The 16,357-nt window shown below is 33.9% G+C and overlaps 2 protein-coding genes across 2 annotated transcripts; one reads left to right on the top strand and one right to left on the bottom strand.

Moving 5' to 3' along the window:
- Nucleotides 1-1,488: 1,488 nt before the first annotated feature.
- LOC116017922 (protein MKS1-like) lies at nucleotides 1,489-2,776 on the bottom strand. Its single transcript, XM_031258588.1, has one exon. The coding sequence runs from the start codon at nucleotides 2,626-2,628 to the stop codon at nucleotides 1,858-1,860; it is 771 nt and encodes a 256-aa protein (XP_031114448.1). The 5' UTR covers nucleotides 2,629-2,776; the 3' UTR covers nucleotides 1,489-1,857.
- Nucleotides 2,777-12,044: 9,268 nt separating this feature from the next.
- LOC116012847 (ABC transporter G family member 22-like) lies at nucleotides 12,045-15,695 on the top strand. Its single transcript, XM_031252524.1, has 10 exons — nucleotides 12,045-12,376; nucleotides 12,484-12,618; nucleotides 12,726-12,961; nucleotides 13,150-13,305; nucleotides 13,502-13,685; nucleotides 13,799-14,092; nucleotides 14,192-14,458; nucleotides 14,537-14,821; nucleotides 14,919-15,026; nucleotides 15,441-15,695. The coding sequence occupies exons 2-10, from the start codon at nucleotides 12,493-12,495 to the stop codon at nucleotides 15,693-15,695; spliced, it is 1,911 nt and encodes a 636-aa protein (XP_031108384.1). The 5' UTR covers nucleotides 12,045-12,376; nucleotides 12,484-12,492.
- Nucleotides 15,696-16,357: the final 662 nt, after the last annotated feature.

Below are 16,357 nucleotides of genomic sequence, written 5' to 3'. Positions count from 1 at the left end.
GCACCGTTTTTTTTATAAAAAAAAAAAAAAAAAAAAAAAGCTACTTCATGATGCGCAATCGACGTCATCCATGTTTTTGGAACGAACATTCCAACTCCTCTTTTGTTAAAGTTAAGGAAAGAAATCGATCAAGGACAAAACATAAGATCTATTCTTTGACTTTTCATTTCAGCAGAAAACACATTTCGCAGGATCTACCTTTTTTTATGCTATTTTAATTTATCTAAGAGTCATCCAATTTGGACCCCAGACCTACATACATGCATGTACCAAATTAAAGGTGAAATATGTCCATATATAATAAAGGTGAAAGAGACTCATAATATCATCTTACTTGGATCCATCACACAAGATTTTTTAGTACGATTTACCCCTCATGTGTGATTTGTATGTTATTACATAGAAACGAGATTTACTCAACATACTTTTGGATAATGACTACATGCGGATTTTCCTCATTATCTATAAAGTTAAATTAAAATCCTATCCCCGGCCATTTTGTTATCCACAAATCACAATGCATCTTTTTCCTATCAAAATTCAACATTATACTACTATTTTCAAGCCAAGAGCTAATTATTAAAAGGCGTTGTGTCATCCATATAAATAAAGGTTTGACTTTTATATAATGTAGTAGCAATAATATTTTGTGGAAAAATAAGAATAAAATTTGAGGTTAAATTAAGAGTTTGATTACGCATTCTTCATTTTATTTTTTACATGCTCTCTAATGCATTTGCCGATCATTGGTTCCGATGGTGTAGTCCGCTCATTATCCCATTGCCAGGATAATATAAATATTAAAATATAAATCTTGAATCTCACCTAAAGCATTACACTTTCTCGTTAAAGTAACAGTCGAATTATTGGAGATAGATTGAAGATCGTCACATTTAGTGCAAAAGATCGACATAGGGCTAACTACTCGAGTGACACGAACAAGAAGCAATTATGTTCATTGCAAGGCTCTTGTGTGTGTCTATATATATATATATATATATATATAATGCAATATAATGGTCAAACATGATCTTTTTTGTACCAAGACCATTTAATTTACGCAATACAACACTTTTACACCGTGCAATTACATTTCATAATTAAATCTTCACTCTTATTTCTTAAGCTCTACGTTTATTTATTTTTCGGTGTTAGTTCAATTGATTTTATCATCCATTCTGACTAATCAATACATATTACGTAACGGAAGTATATCTCTTACGAGCACAAGTAGTGTGCTTCTTAAATTTGAGGACCCCAACAAGTACGAGAGTAGATGAATGTAGCTAAAATTAATGCTTTATTTTTATATTATGATAAGGTTGGACTAACATACTACCAAACGTGAGGAAAAACATGTGCACCCCCAGCCCACTTGCAGTTTAAACAATTCACATAATGACAGTACCATTAATATAAAAACATGCAGGGTGGAGTAGAAAAATGAGATTTGTGGCTAATTGTTCCTACTTTGGGACAAGAACCAAGAAAGTCAATGAATGAGCAATGTTATGTCGAAAACAACAAGCCAACAAATTAAATGTACAAGTATATGATCCCATAATATCTCAATCTTGGATGAATATATCACAAAGAAATTTGAGGCAAAAAAAATAATAATAGTAAAAACTATGACAATAATCCTAACCTAAATTGCTGTACCAAAACGGCCCACCATCCATTTCAATTACTGTAATAATTAGGAGGAGAAAAAAGGAACCTCTTGGCTTGACTCTTTCCCGTGACAGATCTCCGGCCATTATTCCGACCACATTCAGTGAACCATGCGTGTGAAATTCCCTTTTTATCCTCCTCATCATCTTCCTTCTCCAAAACGGGTGCACAAAAATGGGGGGTTTAAAGGTCAAAGATATTATTGAAGAAATCTAGAGATGGAGTACCTGGAGAGATTAAGAAGCGGCCGGGAGAAATGAAGCTATTAATGGTGGAAGGGCTAGGCATAAACAAAGTGGTTTCTAGGGAGTTTCTGTTGTTGGTGTTGGTGTTATGGAACCCAGGGCTAATGAAATCTGCGAAAAACCCTAGAGGGTTTTGATCGGAAGACGGCGGAGAGAAAAAATTGGGCGGTATTGGTGGGAGAGACGACGGATTTGGCGACAAAACCCCCGGAAAAAAACCGCTTCTCTCAACATCACTCATTATCTCCATCCCTCCGATCATTCCTATGTCGGCCGTGACGTCGTGAATCGGCTGCTTTTTCCCCTGCGGAGTCCTCGTCCTCTCCACGGCGGCAAACCGCGCCGCCGGCGACACCGCGCCCCCGCCGCCGACGTTGAAGTGGTCCTGAAAGGCCGCCGCCGACAACAACGACGAAGACGCCGCCGCTATCGCCGACGACGACGACGAAGCAGAAGCGTGATCCGGGCCGGTGAGGCGCTGCACTAGCGACATGAACTCACTAGGGTTTGCATGGATAATCTTGGGCGACACGGTATATATGATAACCGGCGGCCGCGGCGGCGCTTGCGGCGGAGGATGCATCGACGGCGCCACCGGAGGCTTCCGTATCTTGTGCGAATCTTTACGTACTCTCAGCGGCGCCGGCCGAGGCCCTTGGAGCTCCCTCCTCGGCGACTTCCCGTCCGATTGCACGTCCGACATATCCATATCTATCCGACCAATCAAAAACCCCAATCCACGGCAGCCCTAAATCTCGAGTCAATGATACAATCGAAAACAGAGAGAGGTGTGAAAAATGATTGGGAAGATATGATGATAAAATGATTTAATTTTTTTTTTATACCACAAAACCAAGAATATATAAGCGCCGGGGGTGGCGTGAATATGGAAATACACGCACCAAGTCAACGGATTTAGAAGGTTATAATCGTACAAGGAAGTTGTCGTTATTGGCTAAACGAATATATTATATTATTTTGTGGGGAAGTTTTAAATTTATCAGTTCACCAGCGTTAGTTTGAACTCGTCTAAGCTTACTAGTACATAGAGTGGAGAAATTGTCTAAACTTTGAGAAGGTGAGACGAAGGGTCATCTGCTTTCGTGATTAGATATGTACACAATCATTTACCTTTTTGCTCCAGCTGAAAACTATATTAGATGAGAGAGAGAGAGAGAAAATTGAATGGGAACGAAGCAAGTTGGAGGTGTTAGTTGCAAGTGACTGACAACATTTAATGAATGGGAAATTATCTAAGACTGATTATGGTACGGTGCGTTTAATCTAAATGTACTTGTCACTACTTATAATATGATAATTAATACATCAAATATGAAAATTATAAAAGATTTATAAGCAGATAATCTAGTCAGCAATAGTTAATTTAGTAATTAACCACGAAGTTCTAGAGTTTAATTTTTTTTTTTTTTGGTGCGTAGAGTTTAATTTAACTCTCTAAGAAAGCTATCAAGTGACTTTATTAATTTGAACCAGTTAGCTAAGTGTATAAAATAGTACGTAAGTATAATATGCAAATTAGTATACTTAGTAATATTATTTACTATATTAAGGGGCAGGAAAAATCAGAAAGAATTGGTAAGAAAATACAAAAGCTATGTAAATTACGAATGTAATTGATTGCATTAACATATTTTTATTTTTTATTAAAATCTTACCGTTATTAAATTTCATAGAATTTTTAGGTTTGTACTCAAAGCCTCAAGCTTGTATATAGTGTATGAACAAAGAAAGATCAGTAACAATAATACTAAAGTACGACTTTGGTTAGACAACCTAAATATATGCTACGAAAACAGGTACTTTCGAAAGGAAATTAAATTATAATTAGTTGCCCCACTTTAGGGATATGATTAAGATATTATATTCTAAGAAATTTCTTCCTTAATTCTATATATTTTATGTCTATATATCTATGTCTGCATAGTGTTTCTTCTAATAACACAAAAATTTATATAAGATCACCCCACGTGATAGATCTCAAATCTTCAATACATATAAATTTTAACAAATTAAAAGTATATTCTTTTAATGAGCCAACAAGTATTAATTGTATTATTGCTGAAAAGTATTATATGTTCCTTTAAAAAGTACCAATAAAATATAATACTTTTTCCATAAAAATGTATATTTGTTGACACATAAAAATGTATTACATTATTTTTGTTGAAAAAAATTACATATATGTTATCCATCTCACACAAGATCAACTAATATAAGTTGATTATATATGTATATAGGTGGTCTAATTTTAATACTACAAGTGCATCAGTGTATGTTACTAGTTTATAAACTTATACACCTGTAGTAGTATAACAATAGTGCATTTTGAAGTATAAATGTGTGCATTTCAAAGTTAGAGATATATACAAAAGTTCTACTGCATCTTTCCTAATAAATTGATTTTTAAAGTGCATAAGTATATACTATCCTATTTTAATATAATTAAGGGCAATACACTACATACAATGTTTTAAAAATGTTATATTTTTTAAGAGCCATTAATCTGAGTAAACTAATAGTTCAGATCTCACTCATTTTTTTATCTGGACGTCTCTTTTCTCCTAATCTCATTCGTATATGTGTGTGGATGTTTTGAAAATTATGTTAATTGAGAAGGATAATAGCAGAAAATATAGATGGATAATAGTAATGCACCGTGCAATGGCTTCAACTGTGATTATGAAACATGAACTAAAGGCAGGAATATAATAGATTGCAATTTTATTGTCAACTTATTTTATATTCTATTTCTTCAATTATACCTGCTGCCACCAGATTCATGAACTTACTATTCAACGTACAGCAAAACGACATGTTTGTATCGATATTATATGTATCATATAATTTGACTTTGCTTTCAATCCCTTTATATATTGGACTCGGTTATTATTTATTATCTCAGCTTGAATATTTATTTTTCCCCATCGTGCTTCGTGTAATAATAACAATGGTCGTCGCCAATAATATTATGTTGGGTTAATTTTATTTGGACTCAACTTCTTGCCACACAATTTGTAATTCATAATTTCACTCATGAATTAAGTTAGCAATCTATGCAGGTAGGAGTAAATTTGTTTGTTATCTATCAAAATGGCAAAAATAGAGCTCTCAAAAGGTGATCAACTGAGTGGAACATAATTTTTATATTAGAAAGTCAAGAATTCGGTTCTTGTCGCCCTCTCATTTGAACCCATTATACAAGGTCTTCCGATCCCAATACGATTTACCTCTCTCTTATGTAGTTTGCATGTTATTACATGTAACTATTGGAATTTACTCAGTGCAAACTCTCAATTAGTGACTGTGGGTTGATAATACAAATATATATATAGAAAATCTAAATTAATATTAATATTAAGCACATAAATTAATTTTAAAATTATAATTTTTTTTATTTGACTGTTGAATAATAAAGTTTGCAAGGGAGGCCACTTTATTTAATTTTGATTCTTAGTAGGATGAATTCCTTGAATTTGAATAGGTACTTCATATAACTTTTTGAGTATTATTGAATGATAGTCTTTTAAAAAAAAATATTTATGTTTAATTTTAATAAATTTTAATGGCGTCAAATTGTTGTTTTAGTAAACATAAAAACAGTATTGTTAGAAAAAAAAAAAAATTACTGCAACACGCCAACACATGAATAGATCGTGCTGCACGTATATGTTAACCGTTTTGGGCCTTGTCATTTTTAAATAATAAAATGCGCATGTATATATCATCCCTATTTGTTTAGTTTATATTTATATATATAAGGGAAGGTTTAGGTGAAAATATGTTTCACGTAAAAAGCCAAGCTGTTTGTATTGATTCTGGTAGATGAATAGTCAAGGGAACCATTGATGAACCTTGATGCATTGTGTGAACCCCCTTTTTTTTATTATCTTAATTTGTAACATTGTGATTACCAAGTTAATAGTTTGATCAACTTGGTTGAAGTTGCTCTATTTATGTAAATATTTGTTATATATTCATGTAAATGTGATACATATTTAAATAATACAATTACAATGTATAACACTTTTTTTTTTTTGCATGTATAGTACATTAGTTCTATATATATCATCAATTTTTTCTTACCATTAACCTGGTTATAATACAGCATAAAATGCATTATATTTTATGGGTATATAATAATTTGGTAGTCATTTTCAAAACCCTGACTTTTTTGAAAATGGGTGATTGGGAAGTAAGGTGTGAGCCGGTGGGCGGGGTACGTAGGGTAAAGGGACAAAGATGTGGAACAGGTCAAGCGAAGACAAGCGGGTTGGCCGCACAGGCTGACCCAACCAAGACTGCATCCTAGTCTTGCATTCACTCTTACCTGCATCCTAGTCTCATCAGGAAAGCTAAGGTCAACCTAAGCACACTCCAACTACGTTAAATTAGTTACGTTCAATATACTTTCTCCATCAGTTATAATTTAAAAGAGTTAATACATCACTACTAAAGTTCAATCATGTGACCTTCTCTGAAAGAGAGCTACAGATATACCAATTGAGCACAAGGCGCTTGGCTTGAAATCCCTGAATTAACATATGAGTAATGTTTGGTAAAATAATTAGCTTATAAGTTAATTTGACTTATTAAATCACTATTAGCTGTTTGACTTGGTTAAAAATTAATATAAGTATTTAGTTAATCAACTTTTTGTAACTTCAAAATGCTAAAATTCAAAAAAGCGGCCCAAAACAACTTTTTCAATTAACTTAAAAAAAATAAAATTATATCAAACATCTAATTTACCAAACACTTTTCTAAATAAGCTAATGTTATCAACTAGTTATACCCTCTAACCCAATCAACAAACAACTATCAACTAACATCCATTTACCAAACAAGACCATAATCACAGAAAAGGTAAATTGTATTAAAATGTGTTAGAATCAAAAATATGTTGGTAAAAATCACATCAGGCTAGTTTGACGTTAAATGAGTTTTACCATTGTGGTTATAGAGTCTGGACTAAGGCAAATTATGTGGGTTCTGGCCAGGTCAGCAGCTGCCCGTTTCAAAATTTTCAACCTTCATTTCCTCAACAAACATATTAAATTCTCTCTACTTTAAGCATAACGCTTCTTTGGGGTCAAGCTACGATAGATTTGGCTAGCTAGGTATAGTACGTATACATCAGGTCTACCAAGTCATGGAACGTTCCATGAATTTATTCTGATTATTGATATCTGATCCTAACACTAGAATCTTGTGTTCAATTCGTGTATATTGGTTCAAACTTTTTTGAATCATAAAAGTTACTTGGAGCTGGAAATCTAAACATACTATCTGATTGTGTGTGCATTGTGTAAAATTCCTTTAGAAAGACTTTGTGCGACATATATGTTCGACCAAAGGATATTGATAAAAATTAAATTCGTGACATTCTTTTATGAAAATCATGCTCCACCTATTTGGTCACTTAGTTTGGGACAATTATATCATATTGAGATTGAGAAATAAGAATATTATATGGGAAGTGGATGATAAACTCAGCTCCAATAATGAAGTCACATGTAAAAGCTAAGGTAAGAAGGCATACAAGTTGTTGAGACTTGTAAAATTGGTTTCATACATATTTTTTCTTCTGTGAACAAACTTCTGACCACTCAACCAAAACCCCCTTTTCGATCAAGAACTAATATTATTGACTTAAGAATAGGGCGGTGTGTAATCTTTAGAAAAAAAAACGTTAAGAGTCGTCTTACCATTGTGCAGGATGGTGGTCCGTGTTCTAGTACTAACAATACTGTTCTAGAAACTAATTAAGGGGACTAAAAATCTGAATGCCATGCCATCAATTCTGTAACGGAAAATTTGGTTGCATGCAAAATATCCTCCACATATTTAGTTTGGGCATCATATCTCTGCAACAAAATGATTGCCTAATTATGCTTGCCATATCAAAATATAATAATGATGTTGACTTATTAGAGGAGATGAAGACTCTTGTGCTCAAAGTGTATAGGCAAGGTCCGGGTGAGAACCCGGAGACGAATTGAGCAACTCGAAATTTATCTCTTTTAACAGTTCTTAAACATAAGTTCTTGGGGTTTAGATTATTCTAACATAAGATAAAATACTTAATGTATTTGGGAAAAAAAAAAAAAAAAAAAAAGAAGAAGACATATCACTACCTGCCTATGATGTGTGGTTGTCTCCGATAGACAGTCATAACTCCATCACACGTTAGGTTAGATATGATTTTTGTAGCAGATTGATGAAGCTTGAAAATGAAAATTCATAATAAGTTCATAATTGGATCATAAATATTTTTTGTGAAATTTGATGAACACTTAACTTAAAGAGTATATTGCCAAAAAAAAATAAAAAAATGACCTATCAGTGCCTACCTATGATGTATGGTTGTCTCCATAAGACGGTCACAACTCCATCACACGTTGGGTTATTGATGCATAGATATGATTTTTGCAACAGATTGATGAAGTTTAATTTGAAAATAAAAATTTATAATAAGCTTGAAACTTTTTTTGAATAAGCTTGATCATAGATATTTTTAGTGAGATTTAAACACTTAACTTAAAAGTCGATCAGTATAATATAAACAAATTATAACACTGCATCCAGGATATAATACATGACCAAATTAAATTAAATTGCAAAACCTTATTAATTCTAGAAACCCACTAATCAAAAGGACTTACAAAACCTAATTCAAAGTTGGTAGGCCATAATACATGTATCTGAACAATATTATTGTTAATAAGAATTACCATTATTTTTTACGAAATGTAAACATCATCCGTATGGTATACACAGTCCACTTCCACATCTATTTTTGTATTTATAATAGAAGGGAGCTTTTTAAATTCGTTTTGAGAGAGAAATAGATGTGATTTATTTATTTGTTTATTTTGTTTTTGTTGTTGAAACAACTAGAAGTGATTTAATTGGATAAAAGTAAAAATAAAATTTAAATGTGTGAGGAAAGGTCAACTCACTCTCCATCAAAGTTTGACCATTAAGGCTTTGGACTGAGGCAAAGTGGCATGGGTAATTTAATTTAACTCGCCTTGTCAACCGTACCGCGGGCAGTTTAATTTGTAAATTTTCAACCATCATACATATGTATGTGTGCACTCGAATTGAAGAATAAAAAAATAAAAATAAAAATTGAAATTTTCTCAGCCATTCGAAACTCTCTAATTTTTAAAGGACAAATATTGACTGAAAAATTAGAATTATTTAGATTTCGAGAGGTTCACATACTGTATTTGGATTTGTAAGTAATTGAGAAGACAGCACAAATCCAGCGTGAAGGCTTGCGGTCCAGGGGCCTGCCAATCCTTCTGGAAGTGCAGTACTGAATATATATATATATATATATAATGGTTGCAGTAGGTGCTAATCGGGCAGTAGACTAGCGCCTAAGCGGTCTAGGCGGTACCTAGGCGGTTCTAAGCGGGAACCTATAAAAACAAAAAATTAATTCATGTGTGTGGGTGTATGTCGATCATATATTGTATTATATATATTATATATATATATATCTCTTACTTCTCTTATTTATATAAATAAATAAATTTAAATATATATAAATATAATAATAAAATTAACAAGGCTGAGTCGCTTGAGTTAACTCGGCTAACTCTGCCGAGTTAGGCGAGTTAACTCGGCCAAATTCGGCTCAGTCGGTCACCAACTCGGCCTAGTCGGTCGAGTTAGGCGTTAGGCGGCCTTCTAGGCGGCTGGCCACCTAGGCGGACGCCTAGGGAGCAATTCGCCTCGGTCTAGGAGCGCCTAGCGCCTAGGCGGGGATTTTTGCAACAGTGATATATATATATATATATGTATACTAGTTTTTTCTACGCGCTTTGCGCGAAGACTTGTGCCCAATATTTAAACCCAATTAGTAAATCGTTTTGAAATAAATATAATGCGTTTTTTTTTTAGTTGTCGAAGTTTCATAGATATTTGAGTAAAATTTTTGTTGTGTATGTATTTAAAATTAACACAAGAAATTTAAATTCATTGTGATGAATATATTCCACTGTAATTTTAAGGGTACTCAACGTTGTATTACGACTTTTTTTTCTTTAAAAATAAATAAAATTTGTTTAAATGTAGTCCTCTTCTAATTAGAGATATATCCCTTATAAATTCATATTCATATATGGATATATATAATACTTGATTTCAAATATCTCAATTTAACAACTTTCCCAAATTGATATCTAAAAATCCTGCCTCAATTCAACTGCAAATACATTATGTTGTTTAACATTTATAATATTAATATTTTTTTTAAATAATAGTGTGTACCTATATATATATATATATATTTATAATTGTAGAATTCATATTAATATTATTGAAGTAAGAATTATAGAAATGATAAATTTCTAAATATAACTATGGTAATATTTAATTAAAATCTAAATGAATTCAAACTTATCATTGAAGAATGTAAGAAAAATATCGTGTGTGCATGTGCATGGTAACTATAATGTGAAAAGATAACAGAAGTTATAACGGTAGGGACATTTTTGTCCAAAAAATTATGTAGTACAACTTTTATAGCATAAGGTACAACAAAACTTAACGGAAAAAACGGACATAAACCAGGGGTATAACTTGGATTGATACTTATTATGTTTTTAGATATATATAATGTGTGTGTGTAAAGTTTGCTTTGTGACCCTAATTGGCAAATGATTACAAAGAGGTAAATCAATCTGGATTGTTTATAGTTGACTAGTTCTAATCAATAAAGTTAATAGACAAGTTTATACGGGATCGAACTTAAAACCTAGTGATTACTAAGTTAATTGTACGTCCAAGTGTTCAACTAACTTAGTTGGGTTGCCTTCATATTCACTTTTTACTTGACAATATGTTATTAATTCTTTATGTTTGATTATATATTAAATAAACTTCTTTTTTAAAACATTAGTGGCTTGTCAATCCAAGTACATCCACATGCAATTAATTAATTAATTAATAGAATATTCTCAAACACCAATTAGCCTCGGTGCATGAATTTCACAAGTAATTGTTTTCAGCCATTGATTACTAAGATGTTACTTACTCCATAGATTGTTACGTTATAATATGATCTGCAACTAACAAGAAATGAGTACATGACAGCAGCCGCATTATGCTGCCTAATTAGGCTTGCCATATAAAGTGACTACTCACGTGGGCGATTTGTGGTTGTCCCCAATAGAAACCCCTGATACGCCATTGATTGGCATTGAACCCACACCAATAATAATTCATATTACCTCATAAGCTTGGTTATTTGATGTGTGTCCACCCATTTCTGCAACATATCGAGTTTGAAAATGAAAACTCATAAGTTGCCACCAGCCCTAAACAAAATTATTTAAAACTCAAAAGTTTACTAAGAGCGGTTTTGGAGCTTCTCTTATCGTGTTACTCATATACGTTGATGATGTGGTTATTGCTAGTTCTGATGGTTAACAAATAACTACCATCAAGTCTCATCTGCACACCACATTTCGGATCAAAGACTTAGACCCTCTCAAATAATTTTTCTTAGGCTTAGAAGTGACTAGAAATAAAGTTGAAATCAGTGTTTATCATCGAAAGTATACACTAGACCTCTTGGAACAAATAGGGTTCACTAGGAGTAAACCTGCCAACAGTCCCATGGTTCCCTCTACTAAGCTCAGCACATGAGTAGTTATACTTCACGTAATTTCAGCTTGGTTGTTTGTGGCGGTTAAGTTCTGCAAATTAAAACTTGTATAAAATGGCTTATATTCTCTGCAAATTAGAACATCATATATATCATTATAGCCCCACTGTTAGGCTTGGTTCCTAATCGCATCATGCATACTAGCTAGCTAGAGTACGTTTTTGAATTTATTTTAATTTCCCAAGCATTATATAATATTACATACGCCATTAATTGTGTCGTGTAAAATCGCATGCATTGCTAAACTGACAGTACCATAAATTAGGTAACATCATATATATCGCCAATATATATCACGTATGGTACAATTATTGCAAGACAACAATTGAATTGACGGAGAAACACAATCATGCTCAAAATATAATTCATCTACAATTTACTCCATGCATGCAGCCAATAATAACTAATAAGACGATGGAGTTGCCCTCCCCCTTTGCTAGCTTGAATCTGCAACTTCTGTGCCACTGTTCACTTGCCTTGACAGTCGGGAATTCCATTTCAAGCCAATGAATACATAGATACCCCTTCTGCAACGTGAATATAATGGGCAATTTTCTTGGTTATACTGATCATAACCACAACATCAAACCTGCAGATCAGAATTGTTAAGGACAGCAGCATTAAATGTGAAGTCTCGCAACTTCCACAGCCCCACATCGTCACTGTCACCTTACTTATAGACTTATAGTACATAAATTGAACCACAAGATCTCTGCTAACTATTCCAGTACAAGCTTATCTACGAACCGAACTTCATGTAATTTTCATCCTTATTTTTAACAACGTGAACATCTTGACAAAGGGTTATTTATTTTTCATATTTTGATGTTTGCATTATATTGGCGTGAAAAAAATATGATATAGTTAACCAGCATGGAGGTGATGAGAAGACAGGTTGATGGAATCAATGGTGGTGCTGCGGTTTATCCACACAAGGCCGATAAGTTGGAGATAAGCACAGCTCTACAGATTGAGCCTACAATGTCTATACACCTCAAGGTGAACTGTACTGACTTCTTTGCCATTATTCTTTTAAAACTTAATTACTGTGGGATTTTGGAGTTTTGGGTGAATGATTTACAGTTTTGGTGGATATATTGTTCCAGTTCCAAGATGTGAGATACACGGTTGCAGCAAGAGGAGGAGGAAGCCAATCCAGAGCAGAAAAATGCATACTTCAAGGCGTGCGCGGTTCAGTCTGTCCGGGGGAAGTTCTTGCTCTAATGGGACCTTCTGGTGGTGGTAAAACTACTCTGCTAAACCTTCTTAGCGGACGCGCCAAAATCAATGGCGGCACCATTACTTACAATGATCATCCATATAACAAGTCTTTGAAGCAAAGGTAAACTGTACTAATTGTCCTGTCAGGATCAAGCACTACTAATTGTCAGGCCTAACTTTATTTCCTAATTATACTTAATTGAGTAACAGAGAATGTTGGTCTTGGTTCTCTGAGCTGCAGCCCATCACATCATATTTTATTAGCTTTCTTAGCTTAATTGGTTTGATAATCAACATATGGATGAACAGGATTGGGTTTGTGCTGCAAGAGGACATTGTGTTTCCCCACCTAACAGTGAAAGAAACATTAACTTATGCTGCTTTGTTACGCCTGCCGAAAAAACTGTCCACAGAACAGAAAAAGGAAAGAGCTTTGAGTGTCATATGTGAGCTTGGCCTTGAAAGGTACTACTATACACTACTACTTGAGTATTTTTCTTGCTGAGTTTATCCTATCATATTCAGAATAACTCCTATGAGGCTTCAGTTTTGTTAAGCTAAGGTTCTTTTAATCTGCCTTCTCAAATGGGGCACTATTAATTTTGCTGTCACTTTCCCTAGAATGGTGGCAAAGAAATTTATTAAGGACAATGATTTTCAGGTGCCAGAACACAATAATTGGAGGGGCACTTATCAGGGGAATTTCTGGAGGCGAAAGGAAACGAGTCTGCATTGGCAATGAAATTCTGCTAAACCCATCACTTCTGTTCTTGGATGAACCAACATCCGGTTTGGATTCAACCACAGCTCTACGAATTGTCCAGATGTTACATAATATTGCTAAGGTTAGTTATGTTCTTATTATCATCTTTCAAAGTTTCTCCTGTTAAGGCCGGCCTGCAGGCACTTTGTTCATTGACTGATAATAAGAATTGTCCCAACTGTTTTAATTTGTAAGGCTGGGAAGACAGTGGTGACCACCATACATCAACCATCGAGTCGATTGTTCATCACATTCGACAAGCTGATTCTGTTGGGAAAAGGGTGCTCTCTGTATTCTGGAAAAGCCTCAGAAGCTATGGTGTATTTCTCATCAATTGGCTGCTCTCCCCTTATTGCCATGAACCCTGCAGAGTTTCTCATTGATCTTGCAAATGGGAATATCAAAGACAAGTCTTTCCCTTCAGACATCGAGAGCAAATCAGTGCCTGGAAACCAAGATTCTGAGCCTTCCCCATCCGACGTCCACGAGGCAACCTCAAGAAACCTTCCTCTTCTTCTTTAATAACTGAGAGAAGAAAAAAAAAAAAAAAGTGTGATTTTCAGTGTTTAATTTTGCTTTAATTTGCAGTATCTTGTGGGGGCTTATGAGTCCAGAACTGAGGACATGGAGAACTGGAGAGTTCTGAATCCAATTGTGATTGAGGAGAATAATGTTGAGCAAGTGGGAGCAACATGGTGTGAACAATTCTCAGTTTTGCTGAGAAGAGGGTTTAAAGAGCGGCGCCATGAATACTTCAGCACTCTTCGCATCACACAAGTCATAATAACAGCTTTGATTGCCGGACTACTATGGTGGCCCTCAGACGTTCAATCTCCCAACAGAGTTGCAGATCAGGCAAGTAATATAATGCCATTATTTTTACTGATGAAACTAAACAGTACATAATGTAATTAATGTTGGAAGTAAGTGCAGGCAGGACTGTTGTTCTTCATCTCAGTATTCTGGGCATACTTTCCACTTTTCACATCCATATTTACATTCCCACAAGAAAGGGCAATGCTAATGAAGGAGAGATCAGTGAACATGTACAAACTGAGTGCCTATTTGGTAGCCAGAAGCATCAGTGATATTCCTCTTGACCTTTTCTTGCCTGTCATATTCTTGACCATTGTCTACTTCATGGTCCACTTGAAGATGACATTCCTTGCCTTTTCTTTAACTCTGCTCACAGTTTTCCTTAGCATTATTGCAGCTCAGGTAACATATATAATTCTTCTTTCAATTCCATCTTGAATCTAAGCAGATCTGATCAGATCAGAGTGCACTTACATCTTGAGTTTCCAAATGTCTCAAGGGCTTAGGATTGGCTATAGGCGCGGCTTTCATGGACGTCAAAAAGGCCACAACCTTTGCCTCAATTGTTACCATGGCAAACATGTTGTCTGGGGGCTTCTTCATCCAAGTAATATATAATATATAGAAAAAATTACACTTTATCTCCTCCTCAATTGGTAATTAAATGGTATTTAATTTGTTATACAATTTAGTCTCTTATTTTTAATTTTTAGAAATTTAATCGATCAATTGATCCCAACATCCTTGTCAACATGGTCCCTTGTTAGTTTTTGGATTTTGTGTTGGTATTTTGGAATTTCACTAACAAGTCCCACAAACCAGTAATTTAAGGAATGTGGAAACAATTAAGGGACTAAATTCTTACAAATTGATACGAGGAATTAAATGCGAAATAGACAATAATTAAATGACAAAAAATATAATTTTTCTCTATATGATATTCTGTATTTTGTTCAAATAATATAGATGCATATATTTGTCACATGTTAATTAGCTAATAGCTTGAATAATAATAATGCAGGAAGTGAGGGCATCCACGGGTTGGCTTCGTTACATTTCTATTAACTATAATACACACAAGTTGCTGTTGAATATTCAATACAACTGTTCAGAACCGATCTCTAGATCAGTCGTTTGTGACTCTTCTTTCATCAAGAATCGAAAACTTGGATCAAGCCAAATTGAAGTTGGATATTTATTGACTATGATTATTGGTTATAGAATTTTAGCCTATCTTCTCTTGAGAGGAATAAATTATAAATGTATAACTTCTTAATTTTCTATATATTGTCTTAATTGAATATTAGCAATAAAGTTGTCTTAATTTTCTAGCGGTGACCATTTAGTAAAGATCAGGAATCTTTAAATGAGATCGAGGAGTTTTTTCCACTTTTGGTCCTATGACTTTAGTGTTTCCGTCAATTTAGGTACACGACTTTCATTTTGCCACTTTTAGTCCTTGACTTTAATTTTTTTGCCACTTTTAGTCCTTGACTTTGATTTTTTTTCCACTTTTAGTCCTTTTGGCCACCCGAGCGACAACTTTTAATCGAAATCAACATATTGTTGTGCCATTAATGGTAAATAACGTTTAATGTATTTAGAGATTTATCAATAGACAATTTTACACTTAATGGCACAATATTTTATTGATTCCGATTAAAAGTTGTTGCTTAAAAAGCGAAGCAGAACAAACAAATAACGTTTCTTTTTCCTATTTTTATATGATTTTATTTATAAATATATTTAGAACTTTATCAAAATATACTTTTACCCTTAATGGCACAACAATTTGTTGATTTCAATTAAAAGTTATCGCTCGGATGGCCGAAAGGACTAAAAGTGGAAAAAAAAAATCAAAGTCAAGGACTAAAAGTGGCAAAAAAATTAAAGTCAAGGACTAAAAGTGGCAAAATGAAAGTCGTGTACCTAAATTGC

The sequence above is a fragment of the Ipomoea triloba genome, chromosome 1, assembly GCF_003576645.1.
Source record: "Ipomoea triloba cultivar NCNSP0323 chromosome 1, ASM357664v1".
Lineage (NCBI taxonomy): Eukaryota > Viridiplantae > Streptophyta > Magnoliopsida > Solanales > Convolvulaceae > Ipomoea > Ipomoea triloba.
This window is presented reverse-complemented; position numbering and strand designations above follow the sequence as displayed.

What these genes read in the sequence shown, in the direction of transcription:
- LOC116012847 (XM_031252524.1), top strand. Translation starts at nt 12,493, where the DNA reads ATGGAGGTGATGAGAAGACAGGTTGATGGAATCAATGGTGGTGCTGCG. An exon ending in TGTTACATAATATTGCTAAG is followed by an intron (nt 13,686 to 13,798) that starts GTTAGTTATGTT and finishes TTAATTTGTAAG; the next exon opens with GCTGGGAAGACAGTGGTGAC. An exon ending in CTGGGGGCTTCTTCATCCAA is followed by an intron (nt 15,027 to 15,440) that starts GTAATATATAAT and finishes ATAATAATGCAG; the next exon opens with GAAGTGAGGGCATCCACGGG.
- LOC116017922 (XM_031258588.1), bottom strand. Translation starts at nt 2,628, where the DNA reads ATGGATATGTCGGACGTGCAATCGGACGGGAAGTCGCCGAGGAGGGAG.